Source organism: Brassica napus, chromosome A10 (genome assembly GCF_020379485.1).
Source record: "Brassica napus cultivar Da-Ae chromosome A10, Da-Ae, whole genome shotgun sequence".
In the NCBI taxonomy this organism is placed as follows: Eukaryota; Viridiplantae; Streptophyta; class Magnoliopsida; order Brassicales; family Brassicaceae; genus Brassica; species Brassica napus.
This window is the reverse complement of record NC_063443.1, coordinates 12766238-12778665: the sequence shown is the minus strand read 5'-3', so window position 1 is coordinate 12778665 and position 12428 is coordinate 12766238. Positions and strand designations below refer to the sequence as shown.

Here is a 12428-nt window from a genome sequence, read left to right as displayed (position 1 = left end):
GTTTAAACAACCATATATTTTTTGCTTCTTATTATATATTTATCTTATTGTATTTGCATTTAATTATTAAACAAATTAATATATGCACGAAACAACATATTTGAAAATAATTTTGTATTTAATTTATGCTAAATTCGGACCTACCTTTCAAAGCTGGTTTCTTTTTAGCAATATGTTTTTTTACTTTTATTTTAAAATAATATATTATTGTATATAGAAAAATCTTAATTTTATACATGTATTATATAGTTTACTAATATTAAGTCGTTATGTCATCATATTATATTTTAACATGAATATTTTACATTTATGAAAAGTAAAATTTATAAATTTATCAATTTAATATAACTTTATCATTTTAGTTCAATATAATAATTTTGTTTTAACATGATTGATGATGATTATAAAATATGATAGAATATTTCATTTTATAAACGATAATTGAATATATATTAATGCATAATAATAGTTCATCTCTAATTATAAATTAGTGAAAATATTTACATAAACTTTCTGAAAATTAAAATATCGTTAAAATAATTATCAATAGATTTGTTAGAATACTTTTATTATTATTATTTTTTAAATGAAAATATATCATAATTAAAATAGTTACAAATATTTTATATTATTAGTTTTAATAAAATACAAGTAAATTTTTATACATGTACTATATAGTTTGATAATGTTAATCCGGCTTACCAACATATTATATTTTTGAACATAAATATTTTATGTTGGTAAGATGGGTTAATATTATCAAACTATATAATACATGTAGAAACATTTACATGTATTTAGCTCAATATAATATTTTTTAATAAGATTGATTATGATTATATAATAGATAAAAAAAATAGGATATAATTTTTATTTTTATTTTATAAATGATAAGTTATATATTAATGTATAATAATAATTTAAACTAATTACAAAATTAATGTAAATATTTATATTTAATTTTTGAAAATTAAGATCTTGTTAAAATCTTTTCAAACAGATTTGTTAGATTTTTCAAAATATATATTTTTATATTTAAAATGAAAAATCATCAAAAGATATTAAGATTAAAGTAACCCAAAGATTTTATGTGATATTAGTTTTAATAAAATACATAAAATTTTTAAAAGATGTTTCAAATTAAAAAATCTTACATGAATGAAGTTATGACTTCTATTCTAATAGAATATATTTGGTAAAACTATTCAAGTTATGGACTGAAAACGAATAATGTTACAAATGAAAACTGATAATTTGATCCCTTGCACCTTTCTCTATATTCTTATAATTTGTCTAAAACTGAATTAAAAAGTTACGGCAAAATAAACTAAAAAGGATTTAGGAACTATTTATGTAAATGGTTTGCCAACTGGAATTTGTATTATACCAATTTTTATTAAACAATAAGCAAAAAAATTTGGTAAATTTTTATTTAACGGGACAATGATAATTACTTCTTCTTTTTTTTGCTGAATGAGTATATTTATGCAGATTTGAATTTAGACACAAAATAATATTTATAAATTATTAAGCCACATGGCATGTTCAAACAATTCATAATTAAATGTTGATCTTGACCAGTTTTTGCTAATAATAACATTCTAAAAATAAAATATTGTATTTTTGCTAAACAATTGATTTCGTGCTTTGTTATCCAAAATATATATTAGGTTGCTTGTTGACCAAATCGTCTATCTTTGAATTCAAACTATGTGTTAGTTAATATTCTTCACTAACATTATGTCATCATTTGAATAAAAAGCATTTTAATACACAATGATTTATATACATTTACACTAATTAAAATCATACTCCCTTCGTAAATAAAATATTGATGTTCTAGCTTTTTTGGTATACAGAAGATTGATATTTTAGAATATAATTAATGTATTTATTTTTGAAACTAAAATATAAAATAAAACGTAAAATTATAAATGATTAAACTTTATTGATAAAACTAAAAAGTAATAACCAAAAGAGAGTTTTTTTTTATAATATGTTGCATGTAAAATGATCACGTCCGGTATTTTTCTTTTGTTTTTCACGTCCGGTATTTAAACCAACCATCTACATTTATTTTTGTTTTTTTCTGTAACTTCAAATCGAGATCTGCATAGCATAAGATAAGAGTTTTTTTTTTTTTTTAGTACTAAGATAAGATAAGAGTTCGATTCATAGTTGGAATCATTGAACGTTAAAACACCGTTAGTAGACCATTGTTTTGTTCTTCGCTTTTTATCGCTTTGGTTTTTATTTTCTACTAGACGAGGTTATAGAAAACCTAAAATCTTTGAGTAAAAAACCAAGGGTGGTTAATGACAACACGTATCTTCGGCTTTCATGTGTATACTATTTTAATAAGAAGCGAAAAAGATATGTTTAGTTCAAACAAAACGGCGGAGGTTCAAGTAAGAGAACTTGAGGGAAGAGGAAGATTCAGCGCAAACCAATGAGAAACTCTCGGCTTTGGCATGTTATCCAAAATCCATTTTCTGCATATAATTTAATGTTTTTTCATTGACATCTCACTCTCTCCATAGCTGTCTGTATTATCTCAAATAAATTAGCCAATAATATATATATATATATATATATATATATGTGATTATAAAAAAATCGCGTGGAATTTGTAAAATGAAAAGAACAAGGTTAATAATAACACGACAAGAGTCACAAGATACCGTGGGTGCAAATAAATGAAACCGGTTTTTAGGGGTGACTTTTAATAGATGGGAGAATGACTTTTGGTGGCTGCAAGTGATCTGTTTTCTTTTACATTTCGCAATCTTGGTTAGGTTGTATACAGCAAAGCATGGTGTTTGTATTAATAGACGAAGCATCATAATATCATATATAACATCTATTCATCAAAACTCCATATAGACGAATTATTCCACCACATTTATCCACTGTGACACGCACATATAAAGAATTAACAACAAAAAGTTACTATATCCAATTTTGTTGTTTATAGTATATTAGACAACATATGTATCAGTTCCTTGACCAAATTTATAGTCTAGTCATTTATATAAAATGCCGACGTAGTATTATTACCAGATTTTCAAATTCAACGGCATATATATAGGTTAAGTTATTAAGTTAATCAAATATATGTTTTTGTAACACCATCAAAGTTATGTGTATATATTCATCTGATCAACAACTACACAGTCTCCACTCTAAATTTAAAAGGCTCATATAACTCTAACTTATACCCTTAGAACCCCAAATATACTTCTAAGAGAGCATGACACCCACTGCTTAGATTTGTTCTTATCCTAAATTCTGTGTGTTAAAGTTATCTTATTTCTACGTGCCAAGACAAATAAAACAAAACTAGCTCATTCACCATTTACAAATGTATAAAGATGGCGAATATGGGAGACTCTGCAACTATTTATATTTTCTTATTGTAACTTAACTATTTATCTTCACTCCCCCATATATTAATAATATTTGTCGATCAGGACAACAGAAATATGTAGAAGTACTTCACTAGTCCGGATTGTCTATCTAGAAATACTTGAGTAGCCGGGGGGGGGGGGGGGGGGGGGGGGGGGGGGGGGTGGGGGTAATCCGACCCAACTTTTCGTATGGTATATTAGTAATTTAGTATATACCTTATACTAGTCCGATCAATGTACTTTCTACAAAAATCAACCTCTATGCCATGTGGAATGATATCACTTTTCACTCATGTGTTCCTTACTCTCAACTTGGGATGTTACACATTCTTTATATTTACAATAATACTCTCATGTCTAATTCTCTTCTATCAGAAAAGGCTATATGACATGTAAATATTCTTCTATACCTGAAAGTTATTATAAATGAAAGGACTCCTAAAAGATTACACAATAAGCAACTTATTATAATCTAAAGATGTGAATATTAGATATTTTGTTTGGTTGGATTTTATTTTCTCCATGAGATTTTTGTTTTGTCTAAAGAATTCTTTATGATGGTTGACACCCTGTAATAGACTACAATTTCAATATTCTCCACCTAATGAATGGGCTCTAATTAATGGCTATGAAGTTTTTTGCTTTATCTTTGTCCCCTGCTTTTTTCCTATCCTCAACTCATTTCTCCTCTCTTTTTCTTCTCCCTCTCCTATTCAACCATACTTAATGCACTTCCTTATCAATTTTCCTCTATAGCATTAAGAGTTACTACACTCCCATGAATCAATGCACGCACCCGCACGCATTTGACACAACCCATACTCTGATACTCCTACACTCATAGTTTTTTATTTAAATAATTTTTTTTTGGAAAAAGGGCTTCCTACACTCATAGTTCAAATGGTTTTAGCCGTATTTTAGGACAATGACTTTTATCAGTTTATGAATGTAAGAACTTATTTCATTATCAGTTAACTTTCATAAAATACCAATTAATATCACTTGGCAGAATCCTTCTTATGTTCAAATATATTTTGGTAAATTTCTGGGAAAAACTTAGTCTAAATAAGAGCGAGTCAGCGAGAGAATTTACAACTTCCAAATTTTCTATTTTAAGATAAACTATCTACCTTTATCTTAGGAGTAGGATCTTTGTTTTATATACGTGCATGTATTTTTTCCCCCTCTGGAGCAGTGGTTAGAAGTTGGTGATCCATCATTCTGTGACTGTATATTAAATTCCATTGACAGAGCTTTTACTTGTGGAACTAAGAGAATCCAAAACAATATGCAATTTTAATCTTAAAATACGCTTAAATTTAAGTTGCTGATGATATATGACCATAAGTCGTGACAATCAACTGTTTTGTCATTACTCCTCAGCTAATTTTGGATAGTTTGCAAGTTAAGGTCATGTATAATTCAAGGTATGGCTTATATTTTGCAAAATATTAACTGCAGAAATTGCTTCACAAAAACTAAACAAGTAGGCTGTATAAGGCATGCATGCATTGAATAATTTCCAACTACTTCAGCGGCCACGGCTTAAATCTTATTACAAGTTTCAGTCTATTTTTTCTTTCTTTCTTATTACAAGTTTTAATGAACGCTAGCACAGTCATTTTCTTATGAAAGAAAAGGTAGATGCATTCATGGAAGAATCAGATTGTGTTGGAAGTCTTTTTCTTGGGAGGAAAAAGTACAGCCAGAAAAATATATAGAAAATTTTTAAAATCGTCTAACTGAAAATTCATACCTTCATCTTGTTGTTTGACAAAAACATTGTCAAACATCATCAAGTAAATAATTTTAGGAAAACAAAATAACTGTAATAAATTATCAAAATATAAAGCCATATTTGGAAGATATGATGTAATTATTAGAAAAAAAATGTCATATATATATATGGATCAAAATGATTACAAAAGTACAATAAAGCATTTTATATTAATGTTAATAATGTCAAAATTATAACGTTTTATTAATTTATTAAATTGTAAATTTTATTCACAACCAATAAATACTGATTTATTAAATTATTAGTTTCTTAAATATTAATTTATGAAAGTTGTATTTTAAGCGGCTGTAATCAAATCAAAACAAAAATTAGATGTACTAGCTAGTCAGTAGCATTAAATTAGGAAACAAAATAATGAACAATAGTAAAAGTCGTATCTGACCAATAAAAGAACACTAAAAACATAAAAATCAAAGGTCAAATTTAACTTTGGTATAATCCCAAGTTTTTTTTTTTTTCGAGAAGAGAAAAAGAAAAAAGCTTTGAGGATAAGAGAGAGAAAAGTTAGAGAGAGAAAAGTCTTTTCAAAGGGGATCCGGCGGTCGGCCGGCGCGTGAGCATCCGTGCCGTCGCCGGAACCCTTTTCCCTTCGGTAAAATCATCCGGTCATGTCGTTCTTCTTCTTATTCGGTTGCCGTTTGCCGGAGTTCAGATCAGCCACCAACCGGTGTGGTTCTGGTTCGGGAGTCGCGGCGGGGTTTGCGGATAGGAGGGGGGGGGGGTCAATAGTTCGAGTTCTAGCTCCGGGAGACGGAGGCTCTCACAGATCCGTCGCCGCCGGTCCTTTGTCTTCGCGGCGGAGAAGCTTCTTTAGTTCCGCCGTCGTCGGATCTAGCTTCCGGGGGGTAAAGGCTATCACAGCTTTACGTCGCCGGCTTCAGTCCCCTAGTCTTTTAGGGTTTAGATTTTTTCCGTCTTTTCTTTTTAGTTTCGGCGTCTAGTTGCGGTTTTGAGTTTTTTTCTGGTCGCGTCGGAGGAAAGGATGATTTCCGACGGAAAGAGTGAGGTTGCTTGCGAGGCTTTGGGCGGCTGCGGTGAACGGGGGTGGATGAGATCTCGCCACGGCGATTGATTCTCTCCGGCATTAGAGTCCCATAAGCTCTTGACGGTGAAGAGACGGTGAAGAGGTTCGGATCTGCGGAGTCCCGGTGTGGCCGGTTGATCCTAAAGTTCGATCTCCGGTGAGGACGAGAAGCGGGTGTGACGTGCTGATCTCGCGACACGTGACCCTCGACGTCGAGGATGTTGACACGTGTCCTCGCGACGATAAGACGGATCTGCGAGGCGGCCGCGCTTCACTCCAGTGTGTGTCTAGGGTTTCTCAAGGTGGGCCGCTGGAATGGGCCCAATTGTGTAACGAATTTTAGGCCGACAGGTTTAGTGGGCTTTTGTTGTAATTTGTTTCTGGGCTTGGCCCGTTTCTATTAATTAAAAAACTATTGACGGAAAAAAAAAAAAATTCCCAAGTTTTCATTATGAAACGTATTGACCAAACTACCCTTTACCCGTCCATCATCTAAAAGAAGGTCAAAAACTTCCCCACCGTTTCTCTCTCTCTCTCTGCGCAGACAAATAAACTTTGGAGATGCTCTAAACACATGTCTACAGAAGATAAGACGTGAAGATTTTCTCCTCAAATTTTCAGACAAGCCCTTTTCGAAATTTTCGTTTTTTTTCGTTCATTTCTATAGATTTTGATTCTTGCAAGAAAAGAAATGGGAAGCAAATGGCGAAAAGCAAAGCTAGCTTTGGGTCTAAACTTGTGCCTTTACGTTCCTAAAACGCTCGAAGAGTCTTCTTCTCTCTCGAGAAGATCCAACGACGCCGTTTCGCTTTCTCCCGTAACGGTTCCAAGGCCCACGACGCCGACTCCGTCATCCTCTGGTCTCCGATTGCCTAGGTCCATTAGCATATCCTCTTCAAAGGTTTGATTTTTTTTCTCCAATCATCGTTATAAAGCGTTTCTGTTTACGTTCGATTACAAAGTTTAGATTTTTTTTTCCGTGTTCTTCATCTCTGTGTTTGATCCATTAGATTTCTTCTGGTTGAATATTTCCAGTCAAATTTGTTTTGTTTATGCAAAATTAAAAATATATTAAATTGTGAAATTTTGATTTTGTTCAAAACTTTGTGTTTTGGTTTAATACAGCAAATCCAAGTGCTAATCTTTCTTGGAAATCCAAAACTAATTTAAAATTTACTTTTTAGTTGTTATTTTGTACTTTTTAATTGTTTAATCTTCAGTTAATCTCTTTTCTCTTAAAAGTGTTTGGATCTTCACGCACATCAAATGATCTTTACTAGGAGTAGTTTTTTTTTTAATTTGTGAGTAAACAATAACAACTCATTTACTTAAAAACAAATTTATGAAAAACCAAGCAGTTAAATGGAAAATGTTCCATGTGATTAGATGTGGTTTTCAACTACTATGACCCTCATATGTTTGTGTTTATCAACTTAAAATCAGCTAATAGATTTTATTGTGTTAGAGATTTACTAGAATTTGAAAATATTAACCATTCTGAAAACTATGAATGAAATAAAAACTTGTTTTTAAGGTTAAGTAATAATGTCTTGAGGGCTAATGGGGATATTAGTAGATAAAAATGTAGAATGATTAGTGAGATTAGAATTTGGTAAACGTCTTTCCTCCAAAACAAACTTTAACTTATAACAGGAATCATTATATCTTCATCAAAATTTTGACATGATAGCTGGCTTAAGATTGGATTCTATTTGTTCTGTCTTTGTCGCTGGTTTATAGTGCCTTCTGTCTCTTTCTTTCTTTCTCAATTTTTTTTTAATTTTGTTTTAGAGTGTAATATTTCTTGGTATTGTTAAAGATGAGCAACTTGTTGTAATGTAATGGAATCACTATAGTGATAAAGTTTTTGGACAATAGTCAAGTGCACTTCAAGGACCAATCTTCTTTTTTGGTTGCTTTTTTTTTGCATTCAACTTTTCAATTATTGTTGATTGATACCCTTCTTAGAGTTTTAAATCTGCTGTTAACTATATATATATTATCCTTAATCCACTTTAGCTTTTCTGTTCTTGATTTACATTTATCTTAATCTTAAGTATACAGTTAACCAAAGTTGTACTTTAAAACTTCACCAAGATAATTCTTAGATTTAGCCATTAAATTACGTTACTGTTTACATAAGCATTTGGTTTATCTTTGTGAAGAAAAACTCAGACTAATTTGATATTATTCTTCAAAATTTTAAAGCTTTCTTTAACTTTGCTTTGCATTTACTTAATACTTTTCAACCTTCATCTTTATGGCGTTGAATATGCCTAAAAAGCTTTTAATTACTGATCTGGTTAATTCTGTCCTTTAACTTTATAAAGCTGTGTCCTTTGTCCATTGTTCTTTTAACTGTTTGACCTCATAGATTCCGAATAAACTTTGATCAAGATTCCAATATCCAATATTCTAACAAAGAAACCAGCTTTTGTTTGGGTCTAATATTATTGAATGGTCAAACTTCTATACCTAATGGTTAGACTAAACTCATTCTCTGAGACTTTTTCCCCCTGGTATTATATGGTAATGGAAGATTCCATCTTTTTTTTTGGTTTGCTCTTCTTTTTATGCATTATTCAATAATAGAGGCTCATAGTAACAGAAACAAATGTGTCAGAGACTATGTCACAGACTCACTTATGTCAGGTTCCTTTGGATTCTTGTAATGACTTGTCTGTATTACGTGGAACCCATTTTCATTCTCCTTAAAAGTTTTCAATTTTCTTCAAACTAAGAAGAATCTTTATCCATAATCTGATTCTGCTTTGTTACATTGCAGAAAACATGTGCTATATGCTTGACGACGATGAAAGCAGGACAAGGCCACGCAATCTTCACAGCGGAATGCTCTCACTCCTTTCATTTCCACTGCATCACCACCAACGTTCAACACGGCAACCAGATTTGCCCCGTTTGTCGCGCGAAATGGAACGAAGTCCCTCTTCAGATCCCTAACGCTAAGTCTAAACCGATAGTTAGACCAAGAGACGATGCATGGATGACAATACCACCGCGCAGGTCGTCTCAGAACCAACCTTCTCCGCGTCCTGAACGTCTAAGACCCGTCTCCATGATCTTTAACAACGAGCCTGCTGTTTTTAACGACGACGAGGCTCTGGAACCTCAACACCACAATCCTGCTGAATCAACCAAACCTGGTGGTGTCTCTGGGAAGCTGGAAGTTAAAACGTATCCAGAGATCTCTGAAGTTGTGAGATCGGTTTCGTTTAAGGACTTCTCTGTACTGATCAACCTAAAAGCTCCTCCTGTTTCATCCTCTTCTTCTTCCTCCCGAGCTCCTGTTGATCTAGTCACGGTTCTTGATGTAAGCGGAAGCATGGCGGGAACGAAACTAGCTTTACTGAAACGAGCAATGGGGTTTGTGATTCAGAATCTTGGCCCGTTCGACCGTCTCTCAGTCATCTCCTTCTCCTCAACATCTCGCCGTAGCTTCCCTCTCCGTCTCATGACGGAGACAGGTAAGCAAGAGGCGTTACAAGCTGTTAACTCGTTGGTCTCAAACGGTGGGACAAACATAGCAGAGGGGTTAACGAAAGGTGCAAAGGTTTTGATCGACCGTAGATTCAAGAACTCTGTATCCAGCATCGTCCTCTTATCCGACGGTCAGGATACATACACCATGACTAGTCCCACCGGTTCCAACACCAAAGGTGCTGATTACAAAACGCTTCTTCCTAAAGAAGTAAACCGGATCCCGGTTCACGCGTTCGGGTTCGGCGCTGACCACGACGCTTCCTTGATGCATTCCATTGCTGAAAACTCGGGAGGGACGTTTTCTTTCATAGAGTCCGAGACGGTTATACAAGACGCGTTTGCGCAGTGCATTGGTGGTCTTCTTAGCGTTATGGTTCAAGAGCTGCGCGTTAAGATTGAGTGTGTTCATCCTATGTTGAAGATTGGTTCGGTTAAAGCTGGAAGCTACCGGTTTGACTCGAGAACCGGTTCGATCGAAGTCGGTGATCTTTATGCAGAGGAGGAGAGGAACTTCTTGGTGAATCTTGATGTTCCCGTTGTGGATGGGGTTTTGGATTCAATGTCGTTGCTCAAGGTTGGATGCGTTTACAGAGACCCCGTGACGAAAGAGACGGTTGATTTGAGTAATTCCGGCGAAGTGAAGATTCTCAGACCGGTGTTGGAACAAAGACCTGTGGTGTCTGTTGAAGTTGACAGGCAAAAAATTAGGTTGCGTGCGGCGGAAGCAATCTCTGAAGCTAGGGTTTTAGCTGAACGGGGGGATTTAACCGGAGCTGTTTCGGTTTTAGAGACTTGTCGTGGGGTTTTGTCGGAGACTGTGTCGGGAAAAGCGGGAGATGCGTTGTGTGTGTCGCTGTGTGCGGAGCTGAAGGAGACGCAGGAGAGGATGGCGAGCCGACAAGTGTACGAGAGTTCGGGGAGAGCTTACGTACTCGCGGGGCTTAGCTCGCACTCGTGGCAGAGAGCCACGGCGAGAGGTGACATGAGTGATACTACGACGATGAGTTACCAGACGCAGTCGATGGTGGATATGGTGAATCTCTCTCAGACCATGACGTTTGGATGCCCTAGGGCTAGTTCTAATGCGAACTCGAGCTCGAATCCTAATCCAAGCCCCTCGGCTCGGAGGAAGCTCCGGCAAGCTCTCACTTTTCCGGCGAGGCCGAGAGCTAGGTGAATTGCTAGAAGCTATTTGATGACATTATGCATTTTTTAAATTTTCTTCGTTTTTTGTTTTGTTATGAAGATTTGTTTGCAATTTGGGAGGGGTAGTTTACGTTTAATTTTTCAGTTTTGGGGGTATAAGTTGAATGATTAGCTTCTGGAGTGGTTGAAACAAAAAGAAAACGGGACAAATGTGGAATCGGTGGTAAGAAAAATATATTAGGTACATCGTATATATTGGCATTTTTAGTAAGAGTGACTTGTTTTTTTTTTCCTCATTATAATTATAATTTTGTTATTTTTCCTTAATGTGTTTGGTGGGGGTATAAGCTTTTTTTTTTTTTTTTTTTTGCTAAATGGTAAATATCATTAATCAAAATGAAAGTTTTGGATACAAATAAATTGCATCCACAATTCGCTTACAAAGCCAATTTGCATCTTAAAGGCCGCAAAAAGTTTAAAAAAACCTCTAAGAGACTAAGAGATTAAATTCAAGCTTCTAACAAGAGAAAGCTTGAAGTTAATAATGCAATAAGATCAAGAGAAACAACAATGTAAGCACCCTATCCAAAACGCTTCTTGCTGAACCGGAACAAAGCCGAAAGAGCAAGAGAATAGCCAGAGAAGATTTAGTCGAGAACTCACCGAAGTGGCTCCAAGCAGGCATCGACGGAAGCGCCTTCCTTACGCCCCAGAGCTCCGCTGGAGGAGGACGTCAACCAACCAACCCCTAGCTATCTCGACAGTTAACAAAAGTTTAGTCCTGAAGTGATGCTGCTTACGCTGAGGCTCAAGTTACGGTCAAGCGTAGGTGGTACAAACAGGCTCCAAAACCACCCACGCGACACAAAGAATGCAGCACGACTACGAGATAACACAATGTCAGACTGTCGGAGCTTTGAAAGCAAGGGTATGAAACGCAAAGGAGGTTTGAAGCTCCTCGATAACAGACTGTCCGAGAGGTGATAGAGGGCTCCACCTAAATGCAAATGAATCACCACATCGGGTTGTCCTCAAAACCCTAGTAGACGACCTCGGTAGCAAGCAGGGGAGTCAAACGACCACCGTAGGAAGCCATGGCTGTTGTCTCTTGAAATAAGGAAGAGGTCTCCAACGAGATCCTCATGCTCGTCATATCGTTTCGAACCAGGGGAACAAAAGCGGGGAAGCTCTAACATGAGCAACCGAAGGAGGAGGCAGGGGAAAGTCAGAGGAGGCGGAGACCGGAGGGGAAGCGAAACACTTCATTCCAGCAAGCCTCAGAGGCAGATCTGACCCAGATCCACACCTAGACAAAACCCTAGATCCACCAAGCCGACGGTGCCTCCTGCAAGCAGCCGGCCAATCACGACCTCGCCCTCTCTCCGGAGACAGTGGGGATACACCCAGATGTCGATTTAGTCACCGGATCCGGCCGCAATCAGGTGAAGACTAGAGAAGGAGGAGCAAAGAGGAGGTGAGGAGACCTTAGCTTAACAGGGTTGAGGATTGGATCAAGGAGAGCGATTAGGGGTGGTGGCCGACGGTTAAAGGC

General features: G+C 35.4%; 1 protein-coding gene across 1 annotated transcript; it reads left to right on the top strand.

Annotated features, from left to right (window-relative positions):
* Nucleotides 1-6717: 6717 nt before the first annotated feature.
* LOC106371621 (E3 ubiquitin-protein ligase WAV3) lies at nt 6718-11198 on the top strand. Its single transcript, XM_048743038.1, has 2 exons — nt 6718-7130; nt 9015-11198. The coding sequence occupies exons 1-2, from the start codon at nt 6921-6923 to the stop codon at nt 10905-10907; spliced, it is 2103 nt and encodes a 700-aa protein (XP_048598995.1). The 5' UTR covers nt 6718-6920; the 3' UTR covers nt 10908-11198.
* The last annotated feature ends 1230 nt before the right edge of the window (nt 11199-12428 follow it).